This window comes from Eubalaena glacialis, chromosome 3, assembly GCF_028564815.1.
Source record: "Eubalaena glacialis isolate mEubGla1 chromosome 3, mEubGla1.1.hap2.+ XY, whole genome shotgun sequence".
Classification (NCBI taxonomy): domain Eukaryota; kingdom Metazoa; phylum Chordata; class Mammalia; order Artiodactyla; family Balaenidae; genus Eubalaena; species Eubalaena glacialis.
The window spans coordinates 73,015,006-73,038,327 of NC_083718.1; the positions used below are offsets into that span (position 1 = coordinate 73,015,006).

The following is a 23,322-nucleotide window of genomic DNA, read 5'->3' on the forward strand; positions in this document are numbered from 1 at the left end:
CTGTGGTTGGGGTAAGCCTCTAAACTCAGGTCCAAACACCGATTCAGAGCAGGAAGATTTTCCAATAAAGCTTGAACCCTTAACCATGGAGTGTGTGCTGCCCCTCCCAGCTCCCGCCCAGCTGTCAGGATGCAGGGAGGCTGATCCCACCCGGTCTGGGGGCTCTCGAAGCCCTTTCTGCCCTGGGGAGCTGCTCTGAAACCCGGTTACAGCGGGGAAAGGAAGGACAGCTCCGTGTGGACGCTGGTGATGAAAGTGGCCTCCCTCAGAAGTCACCTCTGGCTCTGGCCAAACAGGAAACCATCAGCCATTTTCTTAAGCTGCCGTCGTGCACGAGCTGAAATCTAAAGCTGGCTGTGAGACCCTCTCTTCTTTCTCTCTCTCCATATTCTCTTCTTCCTCCAGCACGAAATGCTTGGGGCCCACCTGAGACCTAACATTTGTCTGTTTTGAGAATAGATGAGTATTTATTAGAATTAAACAGCTGGGAGCCCTGTGATATTTAGACGGGTATTAGGAGGAGTGTATGAGAAGAAGATAATGCTGGGTCTTTTTTTCTGTAAACCAGTCTGGGCTTAGTTACTGAGGGGATTTCTTGGGTCTCCTGTGAGAGCCAGATACAGTTAATTTCCTGCGAAAGCTGCGGGCTGGGCTGCACTGATATTGCAGTGTTATTTAGAATAGAAAGGTCAGGCCTGAGATTGAATAATCATTGACAAGAAATCCATGGGGGATATGAAGCAGTTGGTGATCAGTGACTGAAACCTGGCCTAAATCCTCCCCTCCTTCCCTTCCTTCCCGGGAATCTGGCTGATCCTGGGGTTTGTTAATTATTTTTTTCTGCAAAATGTTTCTTGAACCTCAGAGCTAATGGACAAGGTGTGTGGAGACAGGGAACAGGACAGCTTTCAGGCCACATTCCAGATGGGAGTATCCACCTTACACACTTGAAGCTCCTGCTCTGGGGCCACCCTTTGCCCCGGGCAACTGCGTGTGAATTTTCATATTACAAATGGTGGCTTTCTCCTCAGCACCTGGAAGCACTCTGAACACCAACAGGGCATTTTTCTCCGCCTTGTCTCTGAGATAGTCTGTGTAGCCCAATCTCGCTGCCTGTCCTGAGTGTGAAGCCAAATGCAGGACGTTGGGAAAGTGCAAGGGGAATCGGATGGATGTGAGGTAGGAGATAGATGGGTCCCTGGGCCGGACAGCTGGTGTTTGTCACGTGGAGTAAAACTAAAGCTTTGTTCTCACCCAGACGCTCCAAGGACAAAGCTAGTGGCAGAGTTGAGCTCTGCTGAAGTAAAGAGATAAGATGACGGCTCCTGAGGTCAAGGAAAACTCCCCTGTCTACACATGCGCAGGAAAGCTCCTTGGGGGTCAGAAAGGGAGGGGGAGCCACCCCGTAATAAGTGTGGACATGCACACACAGGCCACTGCGGTGGAATCCATCTTAGCAAAAGGTTGCGCACGCATGTTGGGGAGGGTCCTGGGACCAGTCAGGTGTGAAAAAAGAAACGAGATAATTGGCCAAAGGTAAATGGAGACCCGGAAGAACTGTCCTATATAAGGGATTTAAATCACTTCTTTACTGCTCTCCTCCTCATTAGAGAGGACGCCCATACCCCTTCTCTCTGGGCGTGTTATTTCTGCCTTGCTTCTGTCTTAGATAAACAACCTGCTTCTCTGTGTGCTCTCTCATTCCTTGTGCTGTGTCTTTAATAATAAACTTTGTACCTGTTTTTACAGTTTTTGCCTCCTTGAAACATTCTTACTTTCAAATGGGGGAAAGAGCCAGGGCCACTTTGCCTCTAGCCTCTAGCCCCTGGTGGCCTAGCGGTTAGGATTCCTGGTTTTCATCCAGGCTACCCAGGTTCAATTCCTGGGCAGGGAACTAAGATCTCTCTTCAGGACCGCTCACCGATGTCCCTCCGAGATCAGATGGAGAACCCACTGTGTCTCACGCATGCACCGTGCCCTTTGAACAGAGTGTCTCATGAATCCTGGCAGCCCTGAGATCCCTGCTTTACAGATGAAGAGAAAGGCTCAGGAGGCTCAGAGAGGTTGAATAACTTGCTCAAGATCTCCCAGCTCCTAAGCAGCAGAACAAAGCTTTTAAACCTAAGGCTTTCCAGGTGCCAAGTACACGCTCTTTGTCTGAGTCATGCTGTCTCATAAATTTCCTAATCTCCACTTAGACTCTTTCCCTGATGCTGCCCTCCTTCTCTTTAACCCAGTCACCCTAGAGCGCTTCTCAGAAATCCCGATTCTCCATAAAAAATTTCTCTCTTGTTGAAAACCATCAGTAGCCACTGTATCAGAGGTCAGATCCCACAAACTGGATGGCATAGGGTGGTGTCCAGCTTGGAAAGGGGAGAAATAGGCAAGGGGATTTATCAGGTCCCTTTTGAATCTCAGATGCCATGCAATTTATTTATTTTAAAATTCAATTAATTTCTTAAAACTTTGGTCTTGGAACAATTCTTCAAAGCATAGTTATCTTGCTTAACTTGGGAACCTTAAGGGCAAAAATAATAAATAATCAACAAATAGTCCACGAGCTATCAATTGCAAGTTATCGTCTATGGTTAAAATTATTCTGAGGGTCATGAGTGGTGCCAGGTAAGGATTGGTGTCCATGGTCTGGTTAGAATAAGGTCAGGATTGGTGTTATATCTTTGTGGGTAGCTCATAATCTAAGTAAGATTATCAATAGGGAATGTCATTTGAGGATGACTTCAGGGCACAATGGGACACATTTGGCCTGTTGCTGCCCTGTGTTGTCACAGACTGTTCTGGCATCTGGTGACACTTTCTGTGCTCTCCGAGATGCCATGGCTGGGTAACATGAAGGAATCTTGGATAACGGACTGGGTAATAGAAGAAGCTTGGACCAACTGACTCTTCCCCAGGGTTGCCCACCAGGAGGCATGAGTATCTTTAAGTATGAATATCCCAGAGTGTGATTAAATGACCTGAGTCATCTGTTTTTCCCCAGGTTAGGGAAATTCACCTCCTTCCCTGAGATGCAATTTGATTATCATTGCCAAACTAGTTACAGAATAATGAATAGAAACATTTGTTTGCCTTTTATTAAAATTTAAATTATTGATTAAAGAAAATAATATACATTTTTAAGGACCATGATCTGGTGTCTGGTATTTGCACTAGAAGCTAGAAGTCCTGAGTTTTATCTCCAGATTGGACTGCAATTTCTCTGGAAAGAATTGAAGTAGAATTCTTTCACAAAGAATTTTGGCCTTGAGTCCATTTCCTGAAGCTAGAGAAAGTGCAGGGACTTGCCAAGGGGCTTGAGAGTTTGTTTAAAAGGTGAGTTCTTTAGCCCAGCAAAAATATCTGCTATACACTAATATGTATAAAATAGATAACTAATAAGAACCTGTATTATTAAAAAAATAATAATAAAATTCAAAAAAAAATATCTGCTATTATCTACTGTCTCCTCCCGTTCCTGAGCTTCCAGAGTCCTGCACCTCGGCCAGAACTGCTTCCTTCATGCCACCCGCACCTGAACTCTGAGACCGCTGGGACAATGAGATACGGAGAGCAAGAGCTTGCACATTCTGGAAGAAAATAAAGAGGAGGTATGGCAGGGTGCTCAACAGCCCAGACGCTGAGGACTGACCACCGAAGTTTAAACCTGGCTTCTTCACTCTGTAGCTTTGGACCCTTAGGAAAGTTGTTCAACCTCTCTGTGCTTCAGTTTCTTCATCTGTAATGGATATCATGATAGTACCTATCTAGGTTTGTTGAGAAAATTAAATAAGTGAATATATCCCTTAGAACCATGCCTGATCCATCACAAGCACAGTATCTCTCCCTGCCTGCTACACATCTACACCTTCAAAGCACCCTTTCCAGCATCGAGCCCTTTGACATGCAGAAGAATTAATTAAGGGGAACTGGTGGTGATTTCTCACCCATCTGGTTCAGGTGGAAGCTGCAGGTTCCTAGGACCTTAGTCCTAGACCTTCCTCTGGATGTGGTTTCAGAAGCAAACCGAGGGACATGACTTTGAGGCAGCATGAACCCATTCGTTCATTCACTCAACAAACACTTGTTGAAAGCCTCCTAGGAGCCAGAACTACCTTGGACAATTCACTCCACAGTCCACCCCTCTCAGTTTCAGAATGGGAATCATAACACTTGCCCTGTCGCACTCACAGGACTGTCGTGAGGCTCCAAAAGAATGTGTCAGCACGCATTATAAATGCTAGACAAATTGATGTTGCCAATATTATAACCATGACGACTGTCTCTCTCTCCAGGGTAGTGGCCCTGCTGCCATCAGATGGCAATCCCTCTGGTGCAGAGCAGTACTAGATCAGATGGATGACCTCAGGAACACTGGCGCCAGGGCACCATCTGGCGTCCTCTTTGTCTTTGATTTATCAGCGCGGAACTTTCCCCGTGCAACACCATCAACGCAAGGTTGGTGACACCTTTACTGCCTGGCACAATGTAGAGCAGCAGTGATCTTATGCGGTTGAGGACAAAGTGCAGAAGCTCACCTCTGCCTTCTCAGCACCTGTTCCTCAGGCTAGAAAAAGCCACAGGTGCTGTCCAGGAGAACGTGGGCACTCTAGCTGCCCCCAGATAGGTCAGGCTGGGCAGAACAGCCAAGGCCGAGCCAGGGGAGGATGTGTTTCTGCAAACCCTCCCCCCTCCTTTCCCTAGTTTGCTCCTGTGGCTGCCATCCCTGAAGTTTATAGGTATCATTACCTATGAAAAATCTGTTCCATCTGAAGACAGTTGGAGATGGGGATGGGTGGCAGATTGCAATTTAATGATCAGACTAAAATATGCTAAAGCAAACAAATAAATAAATAGCCCAGCAGCCTGCAGCACCACAATTCATTCTGTGGGCAACCGAGACTGGGGCTCCAGAGACCGGCTCGTAATTCACCCCACAGGCAGGTTTAGTAGCCTATTACTGTATGACCACAAGGAGAAACAACTCTCCAAGAAAGATTTACACTGAATGGCACTGGGAGCTGAAGGGCTCAGGGCCGGGAGAAGAGAGAGAGGTGGGAAAGTAACAGTGGTGCTAATAATGGGAAAAGAATGGGTGCTCGAGTTCCCTGTGTCAACAACATCTTTCCTCCTCTTCCAAGTCTCCTCCGGCCCCTCCACCACTCAACCCCTGAGTCAATGCCACCACATGGCAATGAAACATAACGTGATAAGACCACGTCCCGGAATGTAGGGTCGTGTTTCTATTTCTATACATCTCATCAGCCCGTGATCTCATGAGGGATGATCGTGTGAATTGTTCCTTTTATGATTCTTCCTTTTAGATACCAAGATACTGCTCCACAGGTCAATGTTAGAAGGCTGAAGGAATGAGCTATTACTCTTCAGAGCTTGTGTTCCTCATTGAGAACCTACTTCGTGGGGCACTGTAGAGTGGAGAGCGGGGAGATGGGGGAACACAGCATCCAGACCCCTTGTGGTCCTCGCATGTCCACCTCTCTGGCCTCCTCGTCTTCCTCGGGGACCTTCCCTTGCTGTCTCTGACTTGTACTTGTCAGGTTCCCTCTTCCAAGATAACCTTTGTACCTACTATTCCCCCTTGCCTAGAATTCTCTTCTTATCCATCATTACAGTTAACTAATTTTCCAGTTTGCAGCCTGAGATGCAGTTCCTCAAGAAAACATTGCTGACCCCCTTGACTAATTCAGCTCTCTTTATTGTGAACTCTCATAGAATGGTATATCTTTTTTCATATTACATATCCAGTTGCAGGTGTACCCCTATCTATGTGAATAATGGATTGATGTTAGATGCCCCTACTAGGCAGTAAGCATCCTGAGAGTAGGGACTAGGTATTTTTATTTGTGCTTATCATCCCCAGCATCCAGAATAATGGCTGGTGCACAGGAGGTTTTCAGGAAACATTTGTTGATTGGAGGAACAGAACCTATCCTTAGGCGTCTCATTATCCTATCCAGTGGATATCACTGAAGCCTCCACCTCACCATATCCTATTAGTCCACGACCCATCACCCTTTGCCCTCCACTGAAACATCTACAGTTATTACAATAGTTCATCTCTATGAAGCCAGAATGTAAAAAGTGATTAGGGCAGCTCCCCACCAGGGCCCAGCATGGCTGTGGATGGCTGTTGTGTCTGAAGGAGGAGGAAAAAGGGTGAGGAGATCTGAGATAATCATTCATTTCTGCCCTTGGGGGAAACTCTTTTTTTTTTTTTTTTTTTGTTCACACTCAGCAAATGATGCTCTTGTACCAATAACAAATGTCAAATGTTCTGCCTGGGACTTGGGGGAGACAGAACATTAGCAAAGGAGGAGCCATTCAGTGAAAAGGACAGAATTTCTGTTTAAGGACTGAAAAGCCAAGTAACAAATGTCACCAAGAGACTCCAGGGAGACAGCTTTGCATCAACAACCAGTACTACAGAAAAAAATAAATATATCCACTACCACCTTTAATCATCTTGCACTCCCCGCTGCCTGGAATCTTTCACGGGGTCTCCCTCTCTCACTCTGACAAGACCCTTAGCTCTCAGCACTGTAGCATCTATGGGCCGGTGTCCTGCTGGACCAGCACTGGGGAAACAGCAAGGGGAGGCCATTAGAGCAGCAGACAAGACCCTGCCTTGCGACCCCTTAAACAGCATTGCAAATAAGAAGACCACAGCTCCATGCCACGGTGGCATGGCTTCTGGTAACTTTCTTTGTTCCCTTATTCATCTGACAGCTATGAGCCAAACTCCGTGGTAAGCATTGGGAGTTCAGTCTCCTGTACTAGGTTGTAATTGGGATAACGATTTATTCACCTTTTTATTCCCCCTGAATAAAAGTGTTTGTGAACTGAGCTGAAATGGAGGTGTTCTCAGTGTAGAGGGAGGCAGATGGAAAGCAGTAATTGCAACACAATTTGATGAGTGCTACAAGAGAGGCATATACAGGGTGCTATGGGGACAATAGTCCTCCCTGGGGACTCTGGGGAATGGGTGACATGAGCACTGAGCCTTGAAATACGGGAAGGTGTTCTAGTAGGAAGAAAGTCATTCCAGGCAGAGACATTGTGTATACAAAGGCAGGTCCTAGCAAAGGCAGATGGACTTTATTTACACTGGGTTTTCTTGGAGTCCATGCCACCATCCTCTCTTGTCCCAAATATTCCAATTATCTTCTAACTGGTGTCACTATTTCCAATCTTATTTTCCTGTGGTCTATTCACAACACTGTTGCCAGTATCATACTGTTAAAACTTAAAGTCTCATCATATGACTCCTCGCCCCAAACCCTCAGAGGCCTCCAGGCTCATTCAAAGGAAGAGCTAGAGTCCTTGCCACGTCCTTCAAGAGGCTCTGTATGTTCTGCCTCTCCCTTGCACTGTTCATTTTCTGACCACATCACCTAATAATCTTCCCCTCATTCTGTCTCTGATTCAGCCACACTGGGCTACTTGCAATTCCTCAAACCTACCCGATGTGCTCCTGCCTCAGGCCCTTTGAATGGGCTGATCCTGCTGCCTGGAACCATTTTCTCAGATATCCTAATGGCTTCCTCCCCTCCCCTCCTTCAACAGTTTGTTCAAAATCATCTTCCCAGCCAGTCCTGGACCACCCTATCTTGATCCTCAACAGCAATTCCATCATCCTTTCTTACCTTTTCCCCAGCACTTACCACCATCCAACACACCATCCATTTTACATATTTTGTTTCCTGTCCGTTTCCCCCACCCACAGGAATCTAAACTCCCTGACAACAGGGATTTGGTCAATGTTGTATCCCTAATTCTTAGACTAGTACCTGGCATGCAGGGCAGGGTGCTTGTTCAGTATTGGCTGAGTGACAGAATAAATGAATGGATAGTTGCAAATAACCATATGTGTTCAAGCCAAATGCTGGCAGGGCTAGTGAGGTCTGTTAGACACCCCAGGTTCGCATCTTAAAGATAATTAGAAAGCTTTAAATAAATCACAGACTTCATGTTTAGAAGCGAGGTTGGCAGAGCTGCTCTTAAACAAAGCTGTGAGGTCATGCCATGGTAGTTTGTCTTCATCCCTGCTGCCCGCTTTGAGACCTTGTCTCTCTTCACAACCCCACGCTTTTTTTTTTTTTTTTTTGGCCATGTGGCTTGCGGGGTCTTAGTTTCCTAACCAGGGATCGAACCTGTGCCCCCTGCAAAGGAGGGCGGAGTCCTAACCACTAGACAGACAGGGAAGTCCTCACACCCCCTTTTCTGACTTCTTACTATCCAAGTGCCAGGGATCTCATTTTAAGGGGGAGGATGTGACCTCCCTCCAATGTCCTACTTGGCTTTGATTTTTCCCCCTCCTTTTCTCCCCTCCACCCCCGCTCTCCTGCTGTCCTTTAATATTTCTCCTTCAACCTTTCTCCTCTCCTTTCCTCCTATTTTCTTTCTTCCCTGTCCTTTCTACTTCCTCCCTCCCCTTCTCTCTACCCTCCACTCTTCTCTGTCTTTCCTCATTTCCCCTCTCCCTCCTTCCCTCATTCAGTCTTTCCTCCCTCCCACCTCCCTCCCTTTGTCTGAGCACCTACTATGCTTATAAGGTAGTGCTTCATTCTCTGTGTGAGAGACATCTGGCCCCTTGAGTTCTAACAATTTATGTGGGGAGATAAGATCTTTAATAACAATTCAAAGCAGGGCCAAAGACACATCAGAGGATTTTGGGGGAACAGATAACTTCAGGAAGGAGAAAGGCTTCCTAGAAGAGATGGACCCTGCTTAGAGAACAAGCATGTGAGCGGGTCTGTGGGTATGGTAGGGCCATCATTTCGGGTGGCTGATATCATGACATCGTGAGCAAAATTTGCAAAAAGGAAAAAAGAAAGGGAGAAGCTTGGAATTTTGGAGGTGCTATGAGAAGACCATTGGCTACAGCTAGCAGTTCTTATTTGCGCTTATAGGAAAAAGGAGGTTAGATTAATGAAGGTCTCTCAGAATTATATTTCTTTTCTATCCTAATGTTGTTTCTTTACCTCTACAGAGCAACCTAAATTTATATACATATGTTTTAAGAAAGCAGTTACTAACTGATCTGAGTGATCTTGTTCACTAGCGTATTCCCAGCCCTCAGCTGCCAAGAGGTATTGGTTGAAATGGATGGAATTGAATTTCTGTATGACTGGGGGAAGGGAAAGTAACTACATTCCAGGCTTGGGAAGGCTCTAAATCAACATCTTCATTGCTTCTGGGTGTTAGGGATGCCTGCCTAGCATCCTTCCACCTTCTCCTTGAAGTTAGATGATTTAAAATAATGAGGTCATACATTTCCTTAGCAGCTTCTTGGGCTTCCTATTGTCTTATCCCTTGATGGGATTAGTTGCTTCAAATCATCCAGTAGCAAGAATGTTTTCATTCTAATCCATATCTGTTCCCATCAGCCCAGCCTAATTCCATTTCCCTCTGGTTTCAGGCTTTGTTAATGGACATGATAATTCTAAATTCTTTCCCAAGCTTGTTAATGGATGAATACAGTTGCTATTCATCAACAGGGACCTAGAGATTTGGGTTGTTTTTTGTTAAATAATTTGTCTTATTGAAAAAGTCTTCCCAGTGGGAGTCCCTCTAGAGGTTAAGATCCTCCTGAAGTACAGAGCCACTGCTGGCACGTAGGAGGTGGTGAAGTGCATGCTTGCTACCTGAAGAAATGTAAGGATGGTCACACAGAGAGCTGCCTGTCTGGCAAGTGTCTGGGATGTCTCAAGCAATAACCTCCTGGGAGAGGAGCCCAGGGGGCTCACAGAATCCTCAGCAGAGATTTTGCTATTGCCATAAAGGAGGTATTGGCCATGCAAGGAAAGTCCCAGGGAGGGAAGTGTACTGAATAAAGCAGTAATGTGTGGAGAGGTAAGACTGCAGACCCAGAAGTAAAAGAGCTGGGTTTATGTCATTGAAGGTTAAGATGCAGTGAACTGACTGATACAAAAGCAAACTTGGGTGCAGTAGACAAATGGTTAATGTGATTGATGAGATCACAGTCGCTTGTTATCTGGAACCAGGTGCAGAGGGCCTTGTTTGAGCTTCCAATCCATGTGGACATGAAGAGGTCTGGGCTCTCCAGGGCTCTCTACTCATTGGTCTGTCCTCTTAGACATGCTTGGTGGGTGATTCAAGCCAGACCTGCACAGAAGGGCCTTTGTCTTCAATTTGAGGTAAGAGTTGGGAGGTCTGCTCCATTTTCTAGGGAAGTTTTCCAGAGCCCTGCATCTGGAGAGCAATTTGGCATCTCTTTGGCCATTAATAAAAATTGTTTCTTTCTTTTACAGTTTTGTTGAGGTATGGTTGACATACAGCACTGTATAAGTTTAAGGTGTACCACATGATGACTTGATATATATATATGTCACTGTATATATATATATATTTATTATATATGTCAATATGTACATTGACATATATATATTTCACTGTATATATGTGTGTGTGTGTATATATATATATATATATATATATATATATATATATATATATATATACACCGTGAAACGATTACCACAATAAGTTGTTAACATCCATCATCTCATAGATCCAAAAAGAAAAAAAAAAAAACGATTTGTTCCTTGTGAAGAGAACTTTTAGGATCTACTCTTTTAGCAATTTTCAAATATACAGCAGTGTTAACTGCAGTCATTCTGTTGTGCATGTCTTGATTCCCATTCAACTACTGTTACCTGTGTTGATTAATAAGAAGCTAGAAACTCTTAGCCTTCAAAGTAGGTTTGGCCTGGAAGACTTGCGAATAAACCCAAAGACTAGCATTCAGAAAGCAGAGTATCCCCTGAGGAGAGATTTTACACGGTGAAGCCATTCAAGTAAGACATTAGAGGCACAGCACATCCTTTCCTCCTGGAAAAGGAGAGCCAGGAGAGAACAGGGATTCGGAGAATGTGGCATGTGTGAGACAAACTTCAACGACCTCACAGTTTTGTCCAAGACCAGCTCTGCTTATCTACTTCTAAGTATCAAGTTTGTGATTTGTTTAAAGAATCCTACATTTTCTTAAGTTGGGAACAGTGCAATAGTGAGTGAGAAATGATGAAAGACACATTGATTGAGCCAGAGAGATAACAGGAATTTCCTCAGGAAGGACAATTTCTTAGCAGCTAGGCTAGACTGATATAAAAAAAGAAAGAAAAAAAGAAAGAAAATATCCATAGCTAATAGTTCCTTACAATGGAACTAGGAAAAAGGAGGACATTCTAATTGTTACTAGTTCAGAGATGGAGATACACCCAGATAGATATACCAGAAGAATAAGTAATACTAATAATAAACATATTTTTAGCACTTATGTGTGTCGGGCATTATTCTAAGTTTTTTGTTTTTTTTAAAATTGATGTATAGTTGATTTACAATATGATATTAATTTCAGGTGTACAACAGTGATTCAAAAATTTTATCGATTGTACTCCATTGAAAGTTATTATAAAATATTGGTTATATTCCCTGTTAACTATTCTAAGTATTAATGCATTTAATCCCCCCCTACAACCTTATGAGGTAGGTATTAGTATTATCTCCATTTTATAGGTGAGGAAACTGAGACATAGAGAGATTAAGCAATTTATCCAAGGTCACAAAGCTAGTAAATAGTTGTAGTATACTGGGGAATGTATATTTGGTCTTTGTCCCTGGTTCCTGACACAGAGCTCCGAAAACCCTTGTAATTTCCTACGTGATAAGAGTGATAGGAGTATCTTTAGTTAGTCTGTGGGCCCCTTGATATCTTCAGGATGGGGGCTGGTCAGAGAACGACCAAGCCTTGTTGAGAAACTTGAAGATTTCAGTCCCACCTCCCAACCTCCATGTAGGAGGAAGGGCTGGAGATTGAGAAAATCACCAATGGCCAACGATTTAATCAACTGCATGCATGAAATGATACTGCCATAAACACCTCTAAGCCACGGCACCCACATGATGGGAGGGTAGGACACCCCAACTCCACAGAGACAGAGGATTCTGCACTCAGGACCCTTTCAGACCTTGCCTTATGTACCTTTTCATCTGGATGATCATCTGTATATCCTTTATAATAAACCAGTAAGTATAAGCACATCAGCTTCCTGAGTTCTGTGAGTCGCTCTAGCAAATGATCAAATCTGAGATGGGGGTTGTGGGAACTCCCGATTTATAACTGGTCAGTCAGAGGGATGGGTGACCTGATACTTGTAGCTGGCATCTGAAGTGAGGGTAGTCTTGTGGGACTGAGCCCTTAATCCTGTGTTGTTTGATGCTAAATCTGGGTAGTTGTTGTCAGAGTTGAATCGAATTGCAGGACACCTAGTTGGTGTTGGAACGTTGGAGAATTGGGGTTGGTATGAGATAAAAACCTCTCATGTAGTGTCAGAAAGAACCTGACAGTAGCAGAGCTGAGATTCAGGTCTATGTGGTCTGGCTTTTAAGATCATTGAGCAAACTACATGTATCCCTCACACCAAAGGCTCCAGGAAAGATCCTCTGAATGCAGCAGATGGGGGGTGGATAATGAAAGCAATTGGAGATGTTCCCACGGATGACTTTAAAGGTCTCACTAGGGGACTTCCCTGGAGGTCCAGTGGTTAAGATTCTGTGCTTCCACTGCAGGGGGCGGGGGTTCGATCCCTGGTCAGGGAACTAAGATCCCGCATGCCGGGTGGTGCAGCCAAAAAAATAAACAAACACATAAATAAATAAAATAAAGGTCTCACTAGATGATATAAGAAAATGTGGACATATTTGAAGGGGAAAATCGAGAAGATCCTGGTAAAATACTTCAAGAATTATTACTGAATTCCAGCACAGCAGTTATTGTGTAGAGGGACTCAGACATGTCCTGTGTTACGAAGCTGCTCTACGGAGATGGTGCTCTACAGGAGGACTGAGGAGGGCAGGAACACACTTGTTGGGAAAACAATACCTGAGTGGGTGATGGGAAGACACCTCTTGTGGAGCCTGACTCCACTTGGATTAAAGCTAGCAGGACGTATCTGAACAATGGAAGCCTTGGACAGATCCAGAACATTGGAAACAATTTTCAAAATCGAGTTTAGAAAAGTGTGTTAGGAGAACATATGTCTGGGACCAGCAACAAAGAGAGGGAGCTGTCCACAAGACAGAGAAGGGATGTGACTGGGGAAAGGGTGGGTTACACCATTTTCAACTTTGTTGGCTCTGCTTAAAAGGAGTTGGGGAACAATAGGAGGGAAACATTAGGGTGAACATCAAAGAGATCGCAGAAAGGAATGTTTCTGCTGATACTGAAGCAGCACCAGACACTCAAGGCCTAGGACTCCAAGGCAGAAGGAAGGAGAGGCTTTGTGGGCAGAGGTGATAGAGGGACATCACCTCTGTTGCCGGCGTTGTGCAATGTCAACCTAAGCTTGGGCTTAGCAACTGGACACCAACTCCAGTGGAGATAAGAGTGGGTCACAAGCTGGAGAAGTTCGAGAAGGAAGAGAATTCACAGTGATACAGGATAAATGTATCTGGGATTAGGAACATGAGGCTTAAAGGGAAATGGAAATTGCGATTCATCTTAAATATGTATATGGATACCAGGGGGGATGAAGGGAGCCTCAAGTAGCCTGTGGTGAGAGGGGACCCATTTTACATTTTTGAATTTTTCACAAAGACATGAATATTTCAAAGGTCATTGTGATTTGTTTAAAGAATCCTGCATTTTCTTAAAGAGGCAGAATGCATAGGTTGGATTGTTTCCCCCAGGATATAGGAAGCAGAAAGCAAAGTTAACCTCTTGTTGGTGGCTTTTCCTCAACACTGCAGTTGATACTAGTCAACTGGCATTGTAAAGACTGAAGTAAAGATTTCCTTTTTACTTTTTTATGTGTTTTCTGTCTTTCCTGCGCTCTCCCTGTATTATCAAATCTCTGATCCAGTCATTCATTAGCAATAGTCATGTGGTACCAGGATCTGGGTTCTGGGAACTTAATTTTGCTCTAGTAGTCTGGGCTTTGCTTGTGTTTTCTAAATTCTCTGTGAGGAAGCTGATTCTGGGATGTACTTCATATGCTTCCTGAGTGACTTTTTAGGAAAAGTGGGGTACCAGAGAAATTCAAGTCTGGATTGATTGAACGTTGGAGGAACTGAAACAGCTACACCCATTCCAGTAGAAGGGACCTCTGCCGCTGCTGTAGAAGGAAGAAGGCCTTGACTCTACCTCTGGCGACGCAGTGCGCTTTCTGGCTGACAATGAATGAGCACAGTAGGAGATCAGGAAAGGCAGAGCTGTAGACCAGCATTTCTTAGAACTTTTATGTCATGAGAGAGGGAGATTTTATTTTAAACTTTAATTTCTCTCTGGATATATATTAATGGGAGATTTATATTCAAATGTACTGTAGCACTTGGTGCCTTTTGTGCTGTCCAGAGGTGCTCATTGTCAGCGCTGGTGAGCTACCCTGGACAGTACGGCTGGTTATCATGGGAGAGAGGGAATTTGGGCTTGGAGTGTCAGCTGGACATAATGAATGGACCCTATGATCTATCCAGAGGAATCCAGAAGCGTGAGCTAAGCTCTTCTGCGTGGATCCCAGGAGGATAACGAGGACGAGCACGTGGCCCTTTACCACTCCTCTTCCCGACCCACACACTGCCCAGGGTGGCCTCGGAAGCCTGCCCGAGGCTAGAAGCCGTAGACTGCGTCTCCCTGTGTCTGACTGACCCAGACAGTAAATCCACTGCTCTCTTTATTTGTACACTGTCGGAGCTTTTCTGCAAGGCGTGAGAGCAGAGCCCCCAGAGCATAGCCTCAGTCCTCTCCCCGCGCCTCTGGTGCAGAGATCCAGGGTAGAACACCTTCCCCGGCTCACCCACTAAATGATTTCATATGACTGAACTCTCGTGCCATCCTCCACGCTGAATATTTCCAGAAGGGAGGCGATACTCTGCATAACAAAGGGTGGTCGAAACATTGGTATTTTACTTTTTGTTTTAAGTGGGGAAGGTTGTGATAGTCTATAAGGATAAGCAGGTAGAACTCTATGTCGGGGGAGGGGAGTGCTGAGCATATCCGATTTTGTGATTTGAAAGCTTTAGACCACTACGCTTTGAAGTGACTGCTGGCCACCAGACTTGACCCTTCTAGACATCAGTAAACATGGGAATGACTTCCTGACGGAGGGAACAGGCTGCCTTGAGGGATGGCAGCTCTCCCCTCAATATGACCACAGGCTGAGTGCCCAGTCATGAATTTAGACAACAACCAAATTTGGAGACTGATGAGGGGGCAGTATGGGGCGGATCAGTTCTGGCCCCCTGTTGTTATACCACTTTCTGGATCTTCCCTACTGAAGAGTGGCAAAGCCAAGTCTGGGATGTTACTGGAAATGTTTTTACTGGGAGAGTGTCCAGTGCAGTGAAACAGCCATGTGGGCTTGTTTTTGCCCTCACTAATCCTTTTGATCACTAGGTGTGATACAGATGGCCAACTACTCAAGGAGTTATTGTGTGCTGTTATTGACAGGAAGTAGCCGCCTAGCCAGGGACCACTTTTCCATCCTCCCGCCCCACCCCCGAAACCTCGCATTTAGGAATACGAATATAAGGGAGGTCTTGGTTAAGGCTTTTAAGAAATGGTGAGCCTTCTACACACTCTTTCCCTCCTGCAGGCCAGATGTGGAGGACTACAAATTCCTGCCGGGTGAAGGAGCTTGATGCCTGAATCACTGCATGGAGACAAGGCATCCTGACCAGGAATGTTTGCCGGAGGCTATTACCATTATGAGTGAGAAATAGACTCGTACTGCATTTGAGGCACTATACATTTTGCTCTATTTGTTACAACAGTTTAGTACCACTCTAAGCAATAAACCAAGTGGCTGAGTTAGGTCCACAATTTTCCAGGCAACGGAAAAAGGAAGTGGTCTGAAACTGCCTTGCATACCCAAACTCCCATAAATGTGCTCCCTTGTTCAGATTTGAAGAGGGGACGCAAGACCTCCATTTTGGCTCCTGGCAATGCTCTCCAAATCAATATTGGCAAGATAGCCTTATACTTTTGAGTCCATTGGACCCTTGGCTAGTCCCTTAATAAAAATAATAATTTGATCCCTGATGACTCTCCATTCCTTTGATCATGATCATTTGAATCATGATAGAGATGAAAGGGTGAGTGATTGGTGTTTTCAATACAGACCCGCCTCACTGGGGCTCTGGGCAAAGCCTCCTGAGAGCTAAGGTGTGAGAATGAGAAAACGATGCATGTGATGCCCCTAGAGGAACAATGTGCAGAATGGCAGACAAGCAGCTCCATCCCACTCCATGCATGGGAGATGGTGTTAAGGGCTGGGAAGCAGAATTAGCTGTTGAAGGCTGAAGTGGTGGTCCAGCCAGAACACTCTGAGACACCAAACTCTGTAACAGACCACAACCCCAAAGGTCGGGGCTCAGTGTGGGTACAGACAAACCACTGGGAGAGATACTCACACGGGATGGAAGACATAACACACGGTAGGCGTGTACATCTAGTGGAGTGGCATCTAGCTAGCATACTTCTGAGAGCCTACAACTGGGTAGTGTTTCTAACCTAGATTCCTTCCCCTGAAGCATCTCTTGGGTACCACAATTTTCCTTATGACCAGATCACAGCAGACAAAGAGAAGGAAAGGAGAACCACTGGGCAAAGAGCTGTGACTCAGAAACTTAGAATTTATTCTGGAACATCACCCTGATATTTTGACTGGTGCTTGGTGGATGGGAGCTAATCACAGACAAGCAGACAAGATGGGGTGCTCTGCCTTCCTACAGCACAGCTAATATTTGCACATAAAAGATCCTTCTTTCCCTCTCTCCCTCCCTCCCTTCCTTCTTACTTCGGGGTGAGTGACGCAAGGTCATCTGCCCCACTGTCATTGTAGACTTTAAAATGATGAGGGCCACAGTTTAAAGCCACACTAACCCACGTCTTACTTTGGGGAAAGACAAGTTTCCAGCAGGTATAAATTTACACAAAATACAAGTATGCTTTTTTGCAACAAAAGAAACTATTTATTTGGAATATGCATTACCAGTACAAATTAGGAGACTGTAAAACCTACACCGTGTTAGTATCATTAGAGAACACAAAATTTCAGTTGGAATCAAAAGGGACAGAAGCCTGTGCTCTCACAGAAGCAGGAAAGCTTAAACTTTCAAAACCAAAACAGAGCAGAGCTTTGCAGGTTTATACGCTGAATAATAAGAACAGGGGATGGGGAGCGGGAGAATAAAACCAAAAACCAAAGGAAAGCACTTCAAAATAATTGAAAACGCCCAAGGAAAGAAAAGAAGTAAAAAGAGAGAAAAGGGGGAAAACATTGAATGTTTTTATTAATTTTAACAAAAGGAAAAAAAAAATGTTTACAAAAAAATAAAAGATTCCAGAAAGCTTTGAGCTAGGGATTGAAACCATAAAGGTGATGTGAAAAGCTTGTCATTATTTTGTTATGACTTAAAAACAAGAGTGCAAGCGTTTGGGTAGAAACACTTCCTAAAGTGTTGCTAACTTTTCTTGCTTGGGTTCTGGCTGCTTTCTGAACGCTTCATCATTTGTTGCATGAAAAACATTTAAATTAAGGTTCCTCCAGATAATATTGCTTTCTTTTCTCCCCTAACTTAACAAAAACATTCCAAATCAAGCCAGTTTGACAATTTGCTTTAAGCAGCTGCCTAAGTCAGAGGTTAATAAGAGGTGCACCTGCCAATGAATCAGGTGTAATGCTCAGCACTGTAACAATAGCACTGAGTCTGGCTCAAAAGACCATTCGGCCAAATGACTCTAGGACGGCTTCCCGGATCTAGTCTACGCAGCCAATGGTGCACATCCCCCCAGGATCTCCTGCGGGATTCTACTGGAAGGAAAAAATCCTCTCTAGCTGGAAAGAGTCGTGGAACGTCGTTATTAATCAGGAAGAAAGAAAAGAAAGCATTTTATTGTGTCATTCACAATCAACCAAGGCAAAAACCTTTCCCTACAGTATACAAAGGTCCCCTGGACCAATTCCTTGAATCGTGAAAGGGCTAAAAAGAAAACTCAAGTCCTTGCCTTTGTTTTTCTCAGGGATTGCAAGAATGCCACACACTCCAAAAAATGCAGGTGAAAAAATATGACATCATTGTGGGCTTGATCTTTGAAGTCAACTGAATTCTGAAACAAACAGAAGTACAAGGAAACAGCCTATTCTACAAATGTCATCTTTTCACATCACCTCAAATACATATTTAAGGAATAAAAACAGCAAGACCATAATCCTGACAATTAAAAAAAGCCCCCCCCATAAACAAACCAAAAATAACACAAAACAAAACATAATTTCTTTTTTTATATTTTAAAGAGCAGAAGAAAGAAAAGAAAAGAATTTATTTCTGGGTCTCAAAGTTAATAAACATAATAACGTGTTAGGCTGTACCTATTATGCTCACTATTCCAACCTTTTTTTTTTTTTTTTTTTTAGTTTACAAAATGAATTACTGTCACTTTTAAACATTGTGAAACAGGAAATGGATGTGCACAACTCGACACTTTTCTAGCATTCTTGAACTAATTCACAAATGCAAGAAAAAAAAAGAAAAATGGGGGCAATGGTGAATGTAGGTAGTTCGGTGTTAAAAACTAATGCAGGAATGATGTGCATTGTCACAGAAAGAAGAGGGGAAATTCCCCATCCTGTTTTGCGTGCTATGAGGGTCATTTTTAAAATTTTTATTATAAACACTATTAAATTCAGACCGCTTTTTTGGTTTTTTTTCTTTATCTGAATATACAAGAACATTCATTATCAAATGTTCATCATCAATACTACAAAGAACGAGACACGAGTCGCAAGAAACAATGGAAAATGTTAATAAAGCTGAAAGAATCGTTGAGTATTTTTTTGTGTTTTTTTAAGTTTTTTTTTTTTAAATTTGAGTTTCTGTAGTTTCATCTTTTTTTGGTATCGAAGTCAGGTTTTTCTGGGCAGAAAAATAAAACTCAGAAGGAAAGAGGGGCAGGGAAAGTTATGTGAGAGAAAAGGCAAACAGTAAATAAAGAACCACCACCACAGCAAAATAAAAAATAAACGTAAAGGTGTCACTTGGCAAAAGTACCGCACAGGAGTCAATACCAAGCCAGGGGGAGGAGTTAGGGATGAAAAGGAGGATGTGATGAAGAGTTACAAGGTGGGCAAACCCTAGGGCTAGTATCATTTCTCAGGGGAAATCTGCCAGGGAAAATGGAGCGCTCCCACTTCCATCAGAAAATGAAGGAGTCTTGGGGCACATTTTGGTATCTGTAGGCTTGACCTAATACGAATTCCCAGGGAGCTGTATTTCCAGAGGCACGCTCTTTCCATCCCCATCCTTCCGCGGCCAGTGTTCTCATGCTTCGCTTAATGCAAAGAGATGTGGTGGCCGCCATGTTGGATGTGATCGTAGGCGAGGAGGGGAAATCGTGGGAAAAGTACTGGATGCGAAGAGCACTGCATGAAGTGCTAGGTGGGGAAGATGCTGTGAGAGGTGATCAGTGCAAACTCCTGCAGGGAGAGAAACTGCCTGTGCAAAGGTAGCACTGCTCTGATCTCTTTCATCAACTTAAAATGGCAATCATTCAACCCAAATCTGGAATCATTCTTCCTGTTTCCAAGAGAACCCTTTTGTGTCCCTTTTGTACTTTGCCCCTAATCAGGGGGATGCGATCCCACCATATTCCTCTGTGGGTAGTTTCAATAGATCCCTGCCACTCAGACAAAGTTCTCCACTGGTTGTAATCACTGTAGAATGGTCACAAGATGGCTCCTTCCAGGAATCCTCTTTATCAAGCCCTGTTCTGATTATGGCACAGGTTAGAAGAGAGTCTTTCTACTACTCTTAGTCATCCAGGCATAATGCCATCTTGCCAAATATTTACTTTTTGCATTTCCTTCAAATACACATACCTTCTAGTTCCTTAGGTTAACCCCCCACCTCCCAACACCCACACACAGGAACATTTTCTAATCATTACTGAAGTGCCATGCAGAATGTCCATGACCTTGTTAGCTGGCCACTCTCAACCCTCAGGGTCTTATACCTCTCCCGGAGGCCTCTCAAACATAGCAGATGTGACAGGGACTAAGTAGTTACAAGGCCACATAACTGGATTCAAGTACAAGCTAAGAGTACCAGGCCCCGTTTCTTCCAAATTAGAAACATCTCTATTCTAAGAAACCAACCAGACCAAAACAAACAAACAGAAAGAACAACACTAACCCTTCTCTTTGTCATCAGGCTGACGACCTCAGGGTACTAATATTAACCAGCAGTTAGAACAGGAAAACCATTTATTGTCCCTATGTGGCATGAACCAGTTTATCTTAGGGATGCTTCTTCCCCTGACTTCACAGTTACAGATTGGATATGAATGAAATCAACTTCTTCTGTCTCTCACAAGCCTCTTGGTGAGCCAGGCGTAATAACCCCCATTTTACAGGTGAAGAAAATGAGGCACCAAGAGATCTGACCACCTCCCACTTAATCAAGTGACAGAGCTGCCATGTTTATTGCTGGCACAGTTGGCTATGAAGAATGTGAGCACAGGCGACATGAGGACAGCTTTCTAGTACCTACTCTTCACTCTCAGATATTACCAGGGAATAAAAATCATGGATGATTTCACTGAAAGCATGACCTCCCTGTTCCCCATCACTCTCAGGTCTTCAAAGTAAGCAAGCAAAAAGTTTGCTCGAGCCATGTTCTTATACACCTTTCTGCTGCAGGACAAGAATGTGGTGCCATATAACACTTTGGATAATTAATGCAATGTCCCTAACATAAACACAGAAACAAAACAAAACCAAATCCATTGTAGACTTTGTAAGTACTGTGTGTGGCTCCCTGAGAGCTCCAGAGGTGGTGAGAACAGGATTAGTTTATACTGGAAACCGAAACCTGGCCTTCATCATGATCAAGTCCTGTGTATGTCGTTCTGGTGTGTGCATGCTGGGGGCCTGGAAGCCCCAGGCACATGCTGCTTCTCTGTGTCAGTGACCTTCACTCAGAGTTGTTAATTCCCTCTCTTGGGCTCACAAGGTATAATGCTATGGTTACTAATATAGGTATTTGAATGTGGCATGTGACTGATTTGGGGCAAGTGAATGTGTGAGGCTGTGCACATGCCTACGTTTGTATGCTTGTGTGTGTGTGTGTGTGTGTGTGTGTGTGAGAGAGAGAGAGAGAGAGAGAGAGAGAGAGAAAGGGGATAGGTAAAGGGTTGCAGGATAAGAACCTTCTACTCCTTAGTGATGCATTCACCACCATGCCTAACTCAGACCTGGTTTTGCAGTAGATTCTGAACACGGCTTACTGCACGGTCTCCAAAGACTGTCCCTCTGAAACCAAGAGCTGTTACTGGGAAGATGCAAAAGCCTCTAGGAATTCTGCCCTTCTTGTTCCTTGAGCCTTCTCTTGCTGCCTGACTTCCTGCTGGGAACCAACCTAGCAGAGGTGAAACCAGAAACTGGCACTTTTAGAAGCCCAGCAATGGCAGCCCCCAAAGAATACCTGGGGCTGAGAAGGAAGAGGAGGAATTGGGTTCTAATCAGAATCGTCCCCAGGGAGGGAAGAGCAAGAGGAGGCAGGGCGGCCTGGAATGAGTAGGGCAATGTGGCGTATTCCTGCTAAGAGGTAGTGAGAGGAACAAGAGAAACAGAGAAGGGCTGCCTGTTAACAGAGGGAGCAAGGGATCCGAGGGAGGTAAATTTCGCTCCTCAAACCACCAGCATGAAAACATACCAACACTTTTATTATTTTCTTTGTATTTTTTTTCCTCTTTAAATTCCTCTAATTGTTGAAAATATCCTTCAGGGATGTAATAGAGGGCAGGGACCCAGGGAGTCTAGGACAGAGGGAAAGGGGCGGGGAAGATGATGGACACCAGGCTGACAGCTGGAGGCAGGGAAGGGTGGCTTCTACCCAGAAAAAAAGGGAAGAGAGTATAAAGAAGTGTCCAGATTGGCTGAAACAGCATCCCAAAGAAGAGAAGAGAAGGAGACTCTTATTGTGTGTGCTGATTGCTTCGACCTCCAGTCTGACCGCTTCAGCGTTGAGAAACCCTCCCTCCTGGCCCGGCCCCGACTGGAGCACAGGGTCAGCTGGGATGCGACTGCTGGGAGATCAGTTGGAGGTATCAGAGTGAACACTGCCAGGGCCTTCTGTAGGGGAGGTCACTGATGAAGGGGTAGTAGCATCCTGCCAACCTCCATTAGCCTAGAAGGGAAAAAGGGAGAGAAGTCAGTCCTCTGAGATCGGGTGGCTGTTCTGAGCAGACAATGACAATAAGGCAACTTGGGTAAAGGGCCGAGCACAGTGCCTGGCACACGGGAACACTCATCCAAGGGGCGGCTATGATTGTGGTCGAGAATGCCCACCTCCCCCACCCTCAGACGAGTTTGGCTCCTCCCAGTGAGCCTCTGGACACAGTACTAGCACCTCTCACTTCTCACAGGCTTTGTAATTCAGTCCAAGCCGCCAGATGATTGTTCTGTGTGCTCTAGGATGACGGCAGCTGCCCTGCAGGCCAAGGGACCGAGTTCTAGTTCTGACCCTGGCAACAATTAGCTATTGGCTCTGGAGAAGCACTTCCCCCTGTTTGGCCTTGGGTTCCCCTTTAGAAAAATTAAAAGATTAGCTCAAATGCTTTCTCGGGTCCTTTCCAGCTCTGGATGCTCCCTGTATTATGGGATCCCAGGCACCTATTCTATGCAAGGTTCTGTTCTAGCTGCTCGAGGGTATATAATGATGAGTGAGATACAGCTCATGTCCTCAAGGATGGGGATGAGACAAGCAGACGAATGAACTATAATGCCGGGCAAAACCTAATACATGGTACAGCCCAGTTGTCATGAAGCTTCAAATGAAGGCAGTATCTCCTCTTGATGCAGTATCAGCAAAGGCTTCATGGAGGAGGGATTCTCTGAAGTGAGCCTTGAAAAGCGGGTGATCAGACGAATAAAACAGGTAAAACAATGGTGCCAACACCATAAGGACTGGTCTGTGTGACTATACCTAAAAAGGTGGTAAGACAGGAAGCTACAAGTTTGATCTGTATTTGTAGATCATCTTCTAAGACTCTAAATCCAGATGCATTAAAACAATAAAATTGTCCTAAAAGGATTTGTTTTAATGACCACCCCTTTCAAAAAATACCCCACCATTAAATAGCTGAAGAATGATTTGCTACAATGGTTGATTCATGATTGTTTACATATTTTAAAGCACTGAACTGTAAATGTGCTAAAAGATCTCTTTTCCCCAGTCACTGGGTTCCTTTGAAGTTAATAGACTCTCAACGCTGGAAATGTTAATACTGAA

At 44.5% G+C, this 23,322-nt stretch overlaps 1 protein-coding gene across 7 annotated transcripts in view; it reads right to left on the reverse strand.

Moving 5' to 3' along the window:
• PBX1 (PBX homeobox 1) overlaps positions 1-23,322 on the reverse strand; it is a 315,946-nt gene that overhangs the window by 17,759 nt on the left and 274,865 nt on the right. For 4 of the 7 annotated variants that reach the window (XM_061183156.1, XM_061183155.1, XM_061183161.1 and 1 more), the window contains one exon: positions 21,734-22,218. The exons of 2 other annotated variants lie outside the window; for them this stretch is intronic. In XM_061183156.1, coding sequence (XP_061039139.1) covers positions 22,126-22,218 — 93 coding nt within the window. In that variant the 3' untranslated portion in view covers positions 21,734-22,125. Of the gene's footprint in view, positions 1-21,733; positions 22,219-23,322 lie in introns of those variants that run through there. One more of the 7 variants, XM_061183160.1, reaches the window with a different exon arrangement.